Genomic DNA, 15689 nt, shown 5'->3' with positions numbered 1-15689 from the left:
GGGGAAGAAACCTTGCTTAGTTGGCCTCCCGGCAGAAATCTTAATTTATAGCGGAGCTCCTCACGGTACCCGTGGGTATATCCCCAGAAGTCCAGGTTCCCGATTGGGTCATGTATACCGACAGTTCCAAATCACACCGACCTCTTTTACGAAGGCTAGAGCTTTGGCTGTCCAGCCGCTTAACTGGTAGTTGAGCCTAGAGCTGGAGACGTTTAAAGACTGTTTTGACTAGGAGCTACAAGGTCGGAAAGGGATTTGGTAAAGTTGAATGACATGGCAGCGTTGATGGCTCAATGCTTTTCCTCGCCGTTTATTGAAAATCCCAGATGTACCTGTCCGAAGAGACGAACGGACAAGCCCTATTTCGATTACCGGCATGATCTACCCTTGGTAAGTTATACGTACCCTTGCCCTATGAACGACACCCCGCCTGAACTGCCCACGGACAAGGAGCTTATCTTAATCGTAAATAAAGGCGCTGATACAGCGAGACACTGAAGGTTTGAATAGAAGATACTTCTAGTTTTATGATCCTGGGGAGCCCTCACAAGGCGAATATATCAGACTATAGTCGGTCCATGCGGAGAGATAATATCCATAACTGCTAGGTGCTCGTCCAGTGGCATATTTTTCAATTTGCAAGCCGCGATTGAAGACGTTCCATCATACTGCCAATAAGTCATCCTAGATAATATAGACCTGGTGATTATTGACAGCCACATAAATCCCATCGCTTTACCGTGGTTTACAGCTCTGCATTCCAGTATGCTGCTCGAACAGCATTCGCCTACTAGCCAGCTGTTATTGATGTCGTTAAGTGACGTCGTCTGTTCTCAGTTGACCTTTAATATTGCTTAGTAATGGCCAAGACCCTTGCTTTCGTAGCTCATGAGGCAGGTTCAACATTTACAGCAAACTCCATTTTATATTCAGTCACATGGAAGCTCAGATCGCTGTAAGAATGCTTGATTGATGAGATACTACTGCAATTTAGGCTTTATCTTCTAAGGGTTGCCGAAATGTCTCGCGGAACCTCTAATCTGAAATATCTCTCCAATGCGCTTGCAACCCCGGAACAATTGACGAGCTCTTCTTCAGCCATCGATGGTGTTCCGACTGATTTGGAGACATCTGTTCGCTTTGCCGGCACTCAGCTCACTCAGGCCGCTGGTGTTTTACTACGATTGTCTCAGGACATCATCGCTCAGGCTATCGTGACCTTCACCCGTTTCTGGCTGGGTCCAGAGGGAGGAAGTCTCCGGATATATTCTGCAAAGGTATAATATTCTCGTGGTATGCGAGAAGAAGCCGTCGCTGATCTTGATTTGTGAGTAGGACGTCTCTGCCGCCGCCCTTTACTTGACAGCGAAGCTCTCATTCCAACCGACTTCTCCGCGTTCTGTTTTGACTGTCTACGCGTTTCTTCTAGCAAAAGAGGCCTCTCCTCTATGGTTCGTGAACCCGAAAGGATCGCCGAATGAACCCATTCCTACGCGCTATCACCTTACCGAAGGCGGATACCAATCCCAACGTCAAATCCTCCTCCGTATCGAGTCAGTTATCTTACGCACACTGGGATTCAATACGCACGTGGCTTTACCTCACACCATCACCCTAACCTACCTTCAGACGCTAGGTGTCTCTTCAACGGAGGTTGCACGAAGAGCCTTCGAGCATCTCAACTCGAGCCTTCTCTCCCCGCAACTTCTTTTTGTCACGCATCAGCCAAATGCCCTTGCGGTAGCCTCCATCTACTTAGCGGCGCGAGAGAGAGGAGTAAAACTTGTTGATGGAGAGTGGTGGGAAGTGTTTGATGTGGACCGGGAGGACCTTGGGTTCCTGGTTGTTGGAATGCAGAGTATGGAAGGGTTTGCGCGAGCAGAAATGGAGAGGTGGAAGGGTCGCACCGTTCCGCTGGATGTTGAAGAGGTAGAGGCTGAGATTGAGCGGAGACAAATGCTGGAATCTGGAGAGTGAACAGACAAGTTTCCTAAGAAAACTCCTATTAGCCTAAGGCTTGAGACAAGGCCCTGCTTCGCGCCGATACTCATCAGCTCCCAAAAAAGGGGGGGAACCCAGCGCCAACTCGGTCCGGCACCCAGCGTCTCACTTCGGGAATAATCGCCAGACGATGACCTTGGATTGTGGACGCTCTGGAAAATCCTATACCGCCAAGGGAGAGTTGGGTAGACGGTAGATAATATCCAAGCCGCGTCCGAACAACATTTATACAGGCCTCAGATCAAGACACGGGCTGAAAGATTGCATCAGTCACACATGAACACAATTTAATCCATATATGAACTAACTTACATTCAAGTGCATGTGCTTTGGTAACGAGCCGTAAGCACATGACCTGATGAATGGGCTTAGTAGATGATGTACTTCGTATCTACCCCGCGTGCTCCAGGCTACTACCGCGACCGCCACATCGGTCTTCTGATAAGCTTCTGGCCTTTTAACACTCTCGCAAGACACCCTGCTAAAACATCCAGCAATTCCCATTATTTCATCGGCTTCATATGCATCAAGACCCGAAAACGAAGCAAGCCTAAGATGAACATCCTCCACTCGACATTATCCACCTGGCGTGACCGCCTCGCCCCCGTCTCACGAACGTCCACCTTCCGCACTACCGGCCAGATCACACCTGAAGAATTCGTCCTTGCCGGCGACTATCTTGTTTACAAGTTTCCATCCTGGTCGTGGGGCGACGCCTCATCACCCTCAAAGCGAGTCTCGTACCTTCCCCCGGGTAAGCAGTTCCTGGTGACGCGCGGGGTACCTTGCCACCGCCGACTGAACGAGAATTTCGCCGGTGATGCACATCTCGACGATGAGATAGTCAGGGACTTTTTATCTGGGGGTGCGGGGGATTCAGATGGAGGCGATGATAATGATGGATGGTTGAGGACGGGTGGAGGTGGAAAGCGCCATGAGAGTACGATTCGCGATGTGAGGACCGTTGATGAATCAGGAAAGGAGGAGGCAGAAGTGGAAGAAGAAGAGGATATTCCGGATATGGAGGATGATGATGACGAGGAAGCTATCATCCGTGAACCTGCAGGGACAACGAGCACTACTCAGTACGAATTTCGTTATCGTTTTGTGGTGCTGGTATACTGACAAAATGTAGGCCTACCCGAACCTACAACCTATACATCACCTACTCAAACTTCTATCGGACCCCTCGTCTCTACCTATCCGGCTACCTGTCACCGTCTGAGCCGCTGCCGCCCAAGCTGATGATGGAGGATATCGTTGGCGACTACAAAGATAAGACCGTGACGCTGGAGGACTTCCCTTGGTTCGATGGGAGTCTACAAATGGCAAGCGTGCACCCGTGCCGCCACGCCTCAGTCATGAAGACGCTCCTCGACCGTGCCGACGCTGCCTTGAAGCTTCGCCGCGAAAAGATTAAGCAAACAGCTGCGTCGTCCTCGCCACAGGAAAAAGCTAAGCTTGCGCAGCCAGAGAGTGGACTTGAGGGTCTTGTCGACGACATTAAGGGTCTTTCCCTTGGTGACGCCCAAAAACAGTGTCAGGGCGATAAGGGGCAGGCGGGCGGAGACGAATGGGAAGTTCTTCAGCATGATGAGGAAGAGGAGGTTGCAATTCGAGTAGACCAGTATCTTGTCGTGTTCTTGAAGTTCATTGCCAGCGTGACGCCAGGTATTGAGCACGATTTCACCATGGGGGTATGATATCTGCGGTAAATTGAGATGCGTTGCTTTGTGTTTCACCATTTCTTGGAGTTCATGTTTTCTTGCCTGGTCTAGGCGTTACGGTTATTAGGTTGATAAATGATCGATACGATCACAAAGACAGTATTGCGTTTATAATAACCACACATTTCTATTCTTACTCGCTAGGGGCCGATGTCATGAATCGTGCTGTTTCCACCTCCGAGTCATACAATATGTTGGCATGGCCAAGATTCTACATGTCTGCAGTGGGAAGATATCGCAGTGGCCTGATCAACGGCCTCACCGCAGCCTCCTGACAGGCCCACGGCATCCTCCGAAGTAATTGCGAGTTCATCCCGCTTCGTGATGATTGTATCTTGGCAATAGAACCATGTCTGGGCTCATCGTTCCATAAGCTATAAAATCTTAGGTTCCGGCCTTCACCTTCACGCATCTCGTCACCAACTCAGCTTTCCGTCCACGACTCAACAACACCTACACACAATCGCTTCAAACTACAATCGATGCCAGAATCTCCCTTTCTGCTCTTACCCCCCGAGCTCCGCCTCCAAATCTACTCCTACGTCCTTGACATTCCGACCCCCTACACAACCCTAACGCAACATAGCAAACCTCTGATCGTGATAAACGACACAGGCAACAAATACACTACGCGCGCAATTTACCGCTCGCTGCACATCTCTCCAAATTGGGTCGGAATCAGCAAGAGTGAAGGCCCAAATGAACGAAGTAAAACGCTCTCTCTCCTATCTGTCAACCGCCAGATCCACGCAGAGGTCGAACACTTTCTCTACACTTCACACACGCTCTTCTTCCTCAATGGCTTTGACCTAGATCATCTAGGCGAGTTCCTGGATACGCTCTCTGCTACGGCGAGATCGTGCATCCGGTCTATCGGGTTCGAGGTTTACTTGTTCGTGCATAATACTCCCGGACCAGTCAAACGGGGTTTCCGGCAGTACGAGCGTGCCGCGAGAGTTGTCAGAGAGAAGCTGCCGAATCTGAGGGGCGTGGTGTTTTACTTTGACCCGTGGTTTTTAGCCTGTTGTGGAGATGCTGGTTTTGGGCCATGGTGTGACGAGAGAAGTGTGCTGGCTACGGGGGTTAGGTATCTGCTCAAAGTGTTCGGAGGCATTGAGCCCAGGGATAAAGACAACGACAAGTTAAGGGCTAGGGTCGAAATGGATTTGCACTTTTTGCCGTCAAGTGCGACGTTCAAGGTTCCTGGGTTGGAGCAAGGGCATGCAAAGAGCTTGGTTAAGGTGAGCTGATCTGGGGTAGAGGTGAGTTCGATTTGATGCTCTTCCATAGATGAACATATAGCTAACATCGAGAAAGCAGTGGTCTATACCAAGAACACAATGTGTTGATACTGATCGTTGAACGCGACCTCAGGTACATCCAAGTTACACTGCTGCCTTTGCGGGCAAAGCTAACCACTAACTAGGCTGTTCGCAACCGGCTCCATGACTTGCATAACCAGTGCCAGTGATCAAGGAAATTGGTGACTTTCACGAGTACTGTCACGGGAAACGAACCGATCCCTACCTGATTGTCTTCATTGGTGGCAGGCATAAAGCAACGAACCATGATTTCGAGCTCGGCCAAGGCATCCACCTATACTACGAGAATAATTCTCAAGCACAAGCGGGGCGAAAGAAACACCGAAGATCAAGCCGCCGGTCATTCCTGTGGCTGGGTTGGGGGCGCACGAGCTGCAGGATGACGTTTCGAGCAATGCGGGAAAAAGCCGCCAATATGTAGGGAGCCGTGTGTGGAAGACTTGAACTCCTCCGATCCCCGCGGTCCCATCAGTATGTCAAGCTTATGGATCTCTGTCCCGGAAACTTCCTTGGACTGGCTTAGTACACCCGGCACGGTTCATGAGACATGCGAGAAGCCAGGCTAGGTGGGGGTTAGTTTTGCAGCGCGAGATTATCATGCAGGATGACAAAACAATGATATAGTTGCGATGCTGAACAATATGGTGCCATACGGGGAATTGTCTAAGATATTTTGCAAAAACCAAGCTTCAAGGAGTCCGCCTGCATAGTAGGCCCATGGATTATCGTGTCAAGTCACGCTAAATAAGAGATGTGCGAAGCTCTGGTGTTAAATATCTTGTGAGCAGAAATATACCTACATAACGTCATGGAGGAGCAAGTCAGTGAGGGCCCTCACCCTATAGGATGCGGAAACAGATTCCTGAGAATCAGAGTGTGCTCGGAGTATGGATTATTTTCGAGTTGACGGTATATAATGCGCTGTATACCCCTCTGCATCGTTTGCTGCTTCTTACTCTGTCCAGACTGGACTTTGGCACCTGCGATTTGTATCCATCTAAATATCTGCTAGGTCTATTGATCAGTGCATCAATCAGTCCTGACAAAGCACTGTGTTCCTTCTGCCTGATTGCCTGCTGTGAACCCAAACGCTGCAGTCTAGCGTTGAATGCTGCGCCCACTTGTCCCCGTTTGTGTGGCCAGCTCCCTAGACTGCTCCCACTTGGTTCCTGGTGATTGATCCACGGTCCCAACCTGCCCAGCGTTCCATCAATACGGCCGACGGAGTAGTAGCGCGAGCTGGGGAAGCCGGAGACGGTCTCCACCATCAGCGTCAATCGTTGCTCTTTCCACACCGTCTACTGACCGTCTGTCAGTAGTGCAGACCAGATAAACCAGCCATCATCCCTTGATGAGGGGCAAATAACACCCGACCCCTGGCTTGTCTCAGTCACAGGCCCCCCGTCCACTTTCCACCTCGACAAGACACTACGAGCACAGTCATGAAGTCAGCGACCGCCACCAAAATCCCGAACGGGCATGGCAGCCTCTACAAGGAGGTGCGCTTCTCGCCCACCAGCACACCGATTAAACGGTCGCACTCGGTGCCAAACGATCACCCCACTTTGAATCTGAATTTCGGCCACAGGCGCTTGGAAATGGCAAAGGAGACACTCCCGACGCTGGCGATCGGGTACCTCGAAGCATCACGGTCATTGCTTGAACGTCAGCGCATAAATTTCGATCGAGAGCGGACTCTTTTCGCAGAAGAACGGCAACTGTGGGAGAAAGAGCGGGAGTTGCTCAAGACCAGAATTAGGGAACTCGAGGCTTTGTTGAAGAGTAGAGGCGTTGCGACGGCACCTGCGGTCGGCGCAGGCATAGTACCTTCTACTGGCGTTCCCTCTACGAGTAGTCCTGCACAGGTATGGGAGGGTTCGAGTCCCATGAGCCGACCTACGAGGGTCTTTCCCGACGAAGAAAAATCAGAAAGCCACCTGCATTTACCTTCAGTCTCAGAGCAAGGGGCGCCTCAACCCTCCCTAGACGCCGCACTCTCGCCGAAATCTCACCCAACCGAACCACTAGCGAACATCCCCGTACCTATCGAGAAGCTCGATAGCAGCCTCGACGGCATCACCCTCAAATCAACAGCGCTGCCTCCAGACGTCGTAGCCCGGGTTATGACGCCACCATCCCCCTCATCCCGCGAGCCATCGCCCACCTCCACTTTACAGGAAAGAGAAAGGCCGTCCATGGACCGCCGCAGCAGCGTAAAGCTCAAGCTCTCGGATCTAGGCCCGCCCGAGACCAACCTCGTGCGGGACGCTGGTCACACTCCGATGGTTGTCATCGATCGCGACTTGGATACAGCGCAGGGGTCACCTGGGGAGATGGGCCTCGCCGAAGATCCCCTTGATCCACCCGCTACCCGGTTGCACCAGCCTACAGAACGCGCTGACTCATATTTTGATGGGGTGGTGGATTTACCAGATGATCCGGCCCTCCAAGGGCCCTTATCCCTGGTCAATGAGAAGAGTCACGACGATAACTTTTTGCAAGAAGTTGACATGAAGCTCCTTGGCCAGGCGAAGCGGATTCTAGGGCACAGGGAGAAGGAGGATGAGGACGAGGCGGACCTCGACAATCCCTCTGGTCAGGGTCAGGGCGAGGAGGTCCCAGAGATCAAGTTCAAGAATACAACAAATTTTGGCACTGCATTTGGACAGTCCATGTAACGGCCAGGAAATTGTTTGTTTTATTATATGGTGCCCTTGAATCCACTCTGTTCTTCTATCTTGTTTGGCCTATCTATACCCTACACTCTTGTCTTGACTGAGTGCACCATAATGATTGGGATGATGTATGTACACACAGAATAAACGGATTTGATGCATTGAGATTTCTGTGGTTTGGGCTACCTCATCCCTTCCTTCATCTCTCATCATGATAGTACCTGAATATATCACGAGCCAGTCACCACCCCCTTCACTCCTTGCGTCTGTCTCAGCTCCGTCGCCAGACCTAGCACATGTATACAGAGCAGCAGCGGCCATTCGCCCTTGATGAATTTTTCCTGTGTTCGTTCCTATGGAAATAAACTACGGGAAAGCCCTGGGAGGGCTTACTGTCTAGGAAGCCCTTGGAACGGTACAAAACCCTTGTATACATTAAGAGATTAGGCAATGGAGACGGGGCTATATAAGGGTCATTTGAGGCCTCTTTGCTCGCACTTCCTAAGCACTCAGTCTTTCGTTCAATCATCCATATATACCTTCTAAATATTCTCTCTACATTCCTTCAGATAGAACTGGTTCAATCTTGGCCACTCACTCTCATCATTTCATTTGTTTCTCCATCGATATATCCAATATTCACCAAGATCACTCATTCCTACTGTCTTATCTCACATCAACAGCAACCATATATTCCCTCCAAACGCACCTTCAACATGCAATTCCTCTTGCCCCTCCTCCTCACCACAAGTACCGTCCTCTCCCTGCCAGTCAACGACCCCGCTCTAAGCCGCAGACAATTCAACCCGAGCTCAAATCTCGACACATCCACAAACACTGGCACAAACACCGCTATTAGCATCCCCGACGGACCAGTCTACAATGATCACGACTTTTTTACAGACACATATACCGAGAACACCGACCCCAGTTCAAATTCAGGAGAAGCGATCGGCTATACAGAAGCCGGCTCAGATATCAATATCGCTATACCTGATGGCCCGTCGCTAAATCTGGGCGATTATTACGAGAATACGTATCAGGAAAGTTATCAAGAGGACTACCACGAACCGGAGACAACACCAGTTCCTACTTCTCAGGTAATTGAGGAACCTGGAGAGATTCCGACGCCGTCGCTCCCTCTGCCGCCGCCTCCAACTTCGGTGCCCCCGAGTGTGGACCTCTATACGCCTGTTCCCTTGCCCCCTGCTGAAACAGGGGAGAGTGAAAATGATACTCCTATTCCGGAGACCGAAGACAATACTGTGATTGAGGGACCAGAAGAGCCCGTTGAGGAGGAGATCGAAACGTGCCCTGCTCCAGAACCTGAACCTGCCCCCGAGGCTGAGACTGAGTTCGTGAACGAGCCTCAAAACCCGGTTGAGAAGGCAGTGGAGTCAAAGCCTCGGCCTGTGATGGAGCCAAACGCTGGGAAGAGCTGTTCTTGTGCGTGACTGCGCCAGTGCTGACACTGAACGTCGATAGAACCTGAGCTAGGTGGATTTGAAATTGCTGGTTACTGCTAACTTCTGTCCTGTATGAGTAGATGGATTTATTTATCCTGGCGTTTGATTGTCTATTTATCATCTATATTGGTGCGAAAGGTGTAAAGGTATATTGCATCTTTTAGGGTACTGATGGATTTATACAGATTAGATACTTAATAATAATGGTAATTACTTTGATGCGGTGAATGGTTACCACTTGGACATCTACCCGATTTTCTCTCTTTTTAAATTCGTCTACTTAAAGCCATCCAAATACCTCAAAGAATCATCCAAAGGAAAAAGCGAACACCAAGGAAAATGATAAATTGCCCTTATAGCTAACTAACCACTAAGAGCACACTATGTCCGTCTATATACCCCCAACAACCAAGCCGCGCGTAAAACAGCCAAACTCCACGCCATGCCCACACTATCCCTAATAACATTAAGCTTGCTTCCGCCAACCTCGCGCCAGTCAACAGGGACCTCGGCCACGGGGATACGCGCAAACTCCGCGAGCATGAGCATCTCGACATCGAAGATCCAGCCTTCGGAGTGCATGTAGGGGACGATGGCGGGCAGAGACGCTCGCGAAAAGAGCTTGAATCCACACTGGGTGTCTTTGATCATGGCGGTTTTCGCGGGTGTAAGGAGCCAGAGGATTAGGTGGAATGAGTGCATGAGGAAGTTACGTAGTTTGGAGCGCTAGAGGCGATTAGATATGGCTGGTTTGGTCAATTTGGGTGGTTCTCAACAGGACATACCTTGACGACGGCATCGCTTCCGACCATGTGAGCGCGGGATCCAACGGCTACGCCGCGGCCGTGGCTATCTTCGACTTCCTGGCATGCGGTAACGAGCTTGCCCAGGTCCGCAAAATTGGTTGCACCGTCGGCATCAGCGAAAATCACGTACTGCCCGCGGACGTGTCTCATTCCGTGCGTGACGGCTCCGCCCTTGCCGCGGTTCTTGGCCAGGGTTACAACGCGGATTGTTCCGGGCGGGATGTGCACGCCCTCTCGAGGTTCAGGCGTCCAAGGGCCTGCGTGGCCCTTTGGATGTAACGAGAGTTGGTGGTCTCGCGCGAAGGAAAACGCCATCTCTTCCGTGTTATCCGTCGATCCGTCCGATACGATTATGATCTCCCAGCCTTTCCTGTGCGGTGTAGTCTCTGTGTTGCTATTCGCAATTCCGTTTGCGTGTCCGTTGGCGGTCTTCCGTTGCCGCAGGGGTTTCCCTTCGCTGCGACTGCTCGCCAAGGTTCCATACATTCGCTCCAAGTAGTTCACAGCTTCCTCCAGCATACCTCCCAGTCGGTCCTCCTCGTTATAGGCCGGAACGACAAGAGACATGAACAGCTCAGCCTCTCCAGGGTCGGCCTTGTTGGAGCCTGGACGTTGCCACGATGGTAGAGACTGCGGTTCTGTGATCGATCCATCTTTCGAGATAGTGCGGTAGGTTGTTTCTTCGGGGAGGGGTTCTCGGGGGGTCGGGGCAACTAGGGTTAGGAAAGCGTAGAACTGCTGAAATTAGTAAGGGCGAAGTAATTCGCTGGAAAGTACGTACAGAAACAAACACGCCAGCCACAGTAGCGCAAATCGCGGCAATGATGATCGAGAGAGGCACGCTGGTGAGAAGCTCAGCGCAGTGCACGCAGATATCAGCCCAGTCCGTTACTGGCATGGTGAGCGATTAGACGTCTGAGTGATCAATTGCAAGGTTGAATAGGAAGAAGTATGTAGGTTTGAGCAGCTATAGAGCTCTCATGGGATGATGACAGCGCGCTCCTGACCGGCCATGCGACAGGATTTGCCGGAAAGTAATCAACAGGGCAGAGGTTTAACACAGAATACAATGACCATTATGGATTTCAGTACTCAATATGAGAAGATGGGAAGATGACGAGTGACGAGTGACGAGTTGGCTTGTTCCTGTCGCCAGCTTGTCCTTTCGGGGGCACCGGGGAGGTTGGCGGGCCGTGGGTTCCCCACCGCTAAGGACGGCAAGGCTTAAGCACACTAGCACCGCCACGCTGAGGAGTATACTCCGCATTGCACGTAAGCTGATGATGGAACACTTAGTGGCGACACAATGGTATTATATATATTATATTTCTGCCTTGGCTACACATTGAGACGCGTTTATGTTGACTATTCCCAGAAAGTCCTTCACGGCTCAGTTTTGTCAAACCAGGCATCTCACGACATTCCTCGCTTGTTACCGACGCGTCTCACTTCCTCATCTTCTAATGAAGGTGACTGTCCGGCGACTCCGTCATCCCCACACCACTTTATCGTGTATCCAGATTTCATATTGGACAAATCCATATTGTGTGTGTGTGTGTGTGTGTGTGTGTGTGTGTGTGTGTGTGCGTACACAATTGGCTTCTTTGAAAATGGCATTTAGGTGCTGGTGTGGCCTGAGAGTTGCGATCTCTTGGCGCAGGGAGGTAGATAGATGATCAACTGTTGGAGTGATGATATGCCTGAATATCATTATGTATCATGCATTTCCAAGTTTGATTCCGTTTGTAGGCCTTTGCCGTAAAACGGGCTGTGTTCCCGAGCCATCTTATCCAGGTCCGACGCAAACTCAGTAGCCATGAACCTTCGAGAAGCCGCATCATATGTCATCCAACGGTTGAACTAGGCATAGTTAGTACGTTGTCGTTATCGGTATGATCCATGCGTACCTTAGCAAGCCTAACCCCAAGCCATAAGCATCTGTGCATCCGCGAAAGGTCTCGAGACGGTGGTTCAAGATTTCGGCCATCATCAACAGTTGGGGCTTTGTCAAAAAAGTCCGTCGGGTACAGATTCTGGCTCCAAACTTGACCGCGAATCAGGAAGTCCTCGAAAAGCCATCTATCGTCGCCTTGGCTGGGGAAATCGGTTCCTTCGATAAGAGTAAAGTCGGTGAAATTGCGGGTTAGGGTGTTGAGGAATGTGGCAATCTGCTGCCATGGTACTATAACCTCGACTCTCTTCATACTAGTTGGTGTCCGGGCCAGGCTCCAAAGGAAGGCCAGTGAAGCATGGAATGACGGGTAAACGTTCTTGTTGCCAGTTTGATCCAGCATGATTGACAACGTCTGAAATGTGAAACAAGCGGCGTAAAAGACCACAGGCGAGATAGTGTCCGAGTTCCTAGAAGCCAGGAAGTCGGCCTCTATGGTCTTGAGATCTCCCACAGGCGTCCAGAATCGGTGGGAGGCAAAATAGATATCATCCATAGACTTTGACTGGGCAGCATTTGTGAGGAACTCGCGCGGTAGAAGTGCATTGGGCGCTCCATATTCAAGCACTGCGGCGAAATTGCAGGACGAGATGTAGACACCCTGAGCTTTGAAGGTAGGCCCCAGTCGACCGATATATAGTTCCAGAATTGATAAGAAGTCAAAGCATGCACGCTCGAACGGGTTCCCCAATTCGCCCTTGAATAGGTAACCATGTGCAGCCACAAAGGCTGCTACGATCTCTTTAAGACCGCCCAATGTTTCTGGAGCTTTCAGAACTGGATTGAACAGATGAAGTATACTATCCCTAGTGCCGCCAAATGGATGGACACAGACCATTGATTTTGTGTAGTAGAACAGCTGCTGCACAAAATCGGGGCGGGCCAGTGGCGCAAGATGATGCTGGATCCTGCCAATGTCGGGATTCCTATCGGCAGCTTTGTTGTACCAGTGCCTTGCAATTTCAGCCCAGCCTTCGCGCTCACGGATGTCGGCGTCTTCGACGAGCATGCGGTATCGTGACAGGTCACCAAGGCATTCTAGCCAAGTGTCTTCAAATTTGGGCACGAACTCTAAGAAGACGGTCATGTAGCCATACGCCAGGTGGAAAAATGCCAGTATCCTCTCTAGGGAGCCAGGAAGTCGGTGCCGCAGCAACTCAAGCAAAGAATGGATGCCATATCGCCACAAGCGACTAGGCATGGCGTATTGCTCTGCTAGGCGGTTGACGGCGGGCCCCGCTGCCTGTTGTTGGGAAGCTAAGAAAAAAGCGTGATATTCCTCGAGTAGGACACGGTGTAGACTGACTAACATCTGCCACTCTTGCTGAGATAATTCGGTATTCTTCTGGAAATGGTGCTTGAATAACTCTATGCATTTCTTTTCCGCCATGAGTATTCCCGAATAGATGGCTTGCGTTTCATTTCTCAATTCCTCTTCTGTCAAAGGTTTAGTGTCTACCTGTAGCAAGAGCCTAGAAGATGCTGTACCTCCGTCAGCCGCAAAAACCCCTCCAGCTGGCCGCTGTTCGTTGCTCAAACGCTGCGCGGACTCCTGGCCGTAGCTCGAGTCTTCTGTCGGCTGACCGGATGCGCGCGAGAGGGAGCCGATTTCATTCTGCCTGGCGACCCCGGTGACCGGGAACCGTCCGTCGTTTGAGCCGGAGTTCGAATGGAGTTGCTGGTGCTGCAGCCGCGATGTGCCACCGTCAGCACTGCCAACATCGTCTGTCGAGTTTACAGAATACCGAAGTCGAGACTCGCTGCCCGCGCTTGCCTTTCCTGTCCAGCTGTCCGCTCCGGGCCGGCTGACGGGGCGACTGCGCGGAGCTCCTGAACGAGATCCCTGGGCTTTGCGTGGCGGGCGAAGGCCCTGGCGAAGATGTGAGGCCGCAAGCTCAACGACATTATCGCTTGCAGGATTGGAATTCAAGTCATCAGTCCTCGTATTGGTATACGAGAAAGTAGCAGAATATTGAGCGCGATTAGAATTCATCGATCCATCTTCCGATGCTAATGCCATGGGCGTCCTCCTGCGCATCAGTTAGACAGTTACCAGCCTATAAATGCTCCAGTTCAGCGGACGCGCGTTCCACTCACCCAGGCGAGCTGCTCCCTTCCAGTGCCGCATCCGAGCCCGCGGTGCCCGCCGGCTGTTTGGCATTAAGATCGCGATCTCCGCTGTACCGGCGTCGCACTGGGAGCGTTTCCCTACCAGCACTGACACTCTTGTCGCTCATTGTTTAGGTTGACCCAAGTACTGGAACGCGTCATCTGATTGATCAGTGTCTGACCGCCGAGTGGACGAAGAATGGTATGAAGGGTCTCGGAACATGTACTCAAAAGTCACATGCGAGCAAATCACTCAGGTGAGAGATGCTGCGCGGGATGGATCCTGATGGGAAAGTGGGGGATATTGAATCTGAGAAAACAACGAGACGAGGGTATTGTTTTAGCGGGATGGGTGATGACATCAAGCTGCGTTGCGCTGCAGCTGGGCACCAACTTACCTGCAGAAACGACTTCGAAGAAGCATCAGAGGGAACAAAAGCAGGGACTGTAGATTCAATTGGCGGAGATGCAGGCATTTAAGATGAAGAGTTAGGCAACTAGTAGACCAACACTCTCTGCCTAGAACACACGATGACTGGCGCGGAGTCGTTCCCGGGTTCCACTCAGCACATGGATAGAGAAGATGTTGGAATCAATAATAGTTATTCCGGCTGAAGAGATAACCACTTTGGTTAAAGACAAAAGTAAAGATGCTGATGCCGTGAGATTGCTCTTCTCGATGGTCGGGGATTAAATGCGACTCGGCGCCTGGCTCCTTCCACCACGGTTGCCTTGCCTCGTGCTCTCAATCTTCTTTACTTTTTCCTTCGTACCAGACATTGATATATTATCCCATTGATCGTTCAGGCTCTCCTTATCTGGCTGGAATGGACTCAGCGGCTCACTGTTCTTTTACCGCTTCTAGCCGGTATAAGGTTGCCTTGAGTATGTTTTGTAAATACTCTTGCCTCCTCCGATCAGACCAAAGAGGCAACCATCCCACCTGCATCACCTGACTACTGTCAGCACCAAGTACCTCAACTAAACCACCAGGTCTGTGCATCCTAACATCCTGGATATTAGCATCGGTAACTCAGTGAGTGGCTGCCTCGATTCTTCTCCGGCTCCAGCCTGCTCGTGCCACTTGGCTTTATATCACCCCCTCCGCTGTGCACTTCTCAACTCGTTTTGAAGACCAGACCCAATACGACGGGTCTCCCTTGCTTAAGAAAGGACGCTGACGACTGCTACTTGATCAATATTACTCTGAATTAAGAGATCCGTGAGCACGGCAGTGAGTGCGTCAAAGGGACAACGGTGCTCGGATAACTCATGGCCACCAACAAATCATTATCATCATATTGACCAACACCGGCACTGGGTTCAACCTCAAGGAGCGGCTCAGTGCTTGAAATGTGTTCATTTGCGACTCATCGTGACGTGAAGAAGTCCGTTTAGTTCTGTGTCAATGTTTTCATATAGCACAGCCTTCTCTGTGTCAGCCTCGTCAGGGCGTACATAGTATTGTATGCGATACTGACCCGTACATCTCCCAGGTAGGAAGCTGCCTGACTGGCTAGGTTGACCAGGCCAGGTTGCGACGATTACAGAACTGAACTCGGGGTCGTGAAGATCACACGGCACCGCTACAAATGAAGGCACCTATCGCCATCGTCAGCATTGAAAGTTCTG

The 15689-nt window shown here is 51.0% G+C and overlaps 7 protein-coding genes across 7 annotated transcripts, besides 1 other annotated feature; 5 read left to right on the top strand and 2 right to left on the bottom strand.

Annotated features, from left to right (window-relative positions):
• Positions 1-15689: part of a sequence feature (contig 1.131 1..116788(1)) that runs on past both edges of the window.
• ANIA_07719 (putative cyclin) lies at positions 861-1977 on the top strand (the record flags this gene model as incomplete). The annotated part of the gene is made up of 3 exons (XM_675896.1): positions 861-955; positions 995-1277; positions 1336-1977. 3 exons carry the CDS (start codon positions 861-863, stop codon positions 1975-1977), a joined length of 1020 nt encoding a protein of 339 aa, XP_680988.1.
• On the top strand, positions 2557-3795 carry ANIA_11004 (ATG3/ATG10 family protein; the record flags this gene model as incomplete). The annotated part of the gene is made up of 2 exons (XM_675895.2): positions 2557-3086; positions 3137-3795. The coding sequence occupies 2 exons, from the start codon at positions 2557-2559 to the stop codon at positions 3702-3704; spliced, it is 1098 nt and encodes a 365-aa protein (XP_680987.2). The 3' UTR covers positions 3705-3795.
• On the top strand, positions 4211-5261 carry ANIA_11006 (uncharacterized protein; the record flags this gene model as incomplete). The annotated part of the gene is made up of 3 exons (XM_050612072.1): positions 4211-4990; positions 5046-5102; positions 5155-5261. The coding sequence occupies one exon, from the start codon at positions 4211-4213 to the stop codon at positions 4976-4978; it is 768 nt and encodes a 255-aa protein (XP_050468030.1). The 3' UTR covers positions 4979-4990; positions 5046-5102; positions 5155-5261.
• On the top strand, positions 6493-7728 carry ANIA_07717 (uncharacterized protein; the record flags this gene model as incomplete). Its single annotated transcript, XM_675894.1, has 1 exon — positions 6493-7728. One exon carries the CDS (start codon positions 6493-6495, stop codon positions 7726-7728), a length of 1236 nt encoding a protein of 411 aa, XP_680986.1.
• Positions 8442-9179, top strand: ANIA_07716 (putative cell wall protein; the record flags this gene model as incomplete). Its single annotated transcript, XM_675893.1, has 1 exon — positions 8442-9179. One exon carries the CDS (start codon positions 8442-8444, stop codon positions 9177-9179), a length of 738 nt encoding a protein of 245 aa, XP_680985.1.
• ANIA_07715 (dolichyl-phosphate beta-glucosyltransferase) lies at positions 9573-10895 on the bottom strand (the record flags this gene model as incomplete). The annotated part of the gene is made up of 3 exons (XM_675892.1): positions 9573-9917; positions 9977-10732; positions 10779-10895. 3 exons carry the CDS (start codon positions 10893-10895, stop codon positions 9573-9575), a joined length of 1218 nt encoding a protein of 405 aa, XP_680984.1.
• Positions 11708-14484, bottom strand: ANIA_07714 (uncharacterized protein; the record flags this gene model as incomplete). The annotated part of the gene is made up of 4 exons (XM_675891.2): positions 14456-14484; positions 14046-14219; positions 11905-13978; positions 11708-11857 (listed from the first exon to the last, which is right to left on the bottom strand). The coding sequence occupies exons 2-4, from the start codon at positions 14183-14185 to the stop codon at positions 11708-11710; spliced, it is 2364 nt and encodes a 787-aa protein (XP_680983.1). The 5' UTR covers positions 14186-14219; positions 14456-14484.

The sequence above is a fragment of the Aspergillus nidulans genome, chromosome IV, assembly GCF_000011425.1.
Source record: "Aspergillus nidulans FGSC A4 chromosome IV".
In the NCBI taxonomy this organism is placed as follows: Eukaryota; Fungi; Ascomycota; class Eurotiomycetes; order Eurotiales; family Aspergillaceae; genus Aspergillus; species Aspergillus nidulans.
This window is presented reverse-complemented; position numbering and strand designations above follow the sequence as displayed.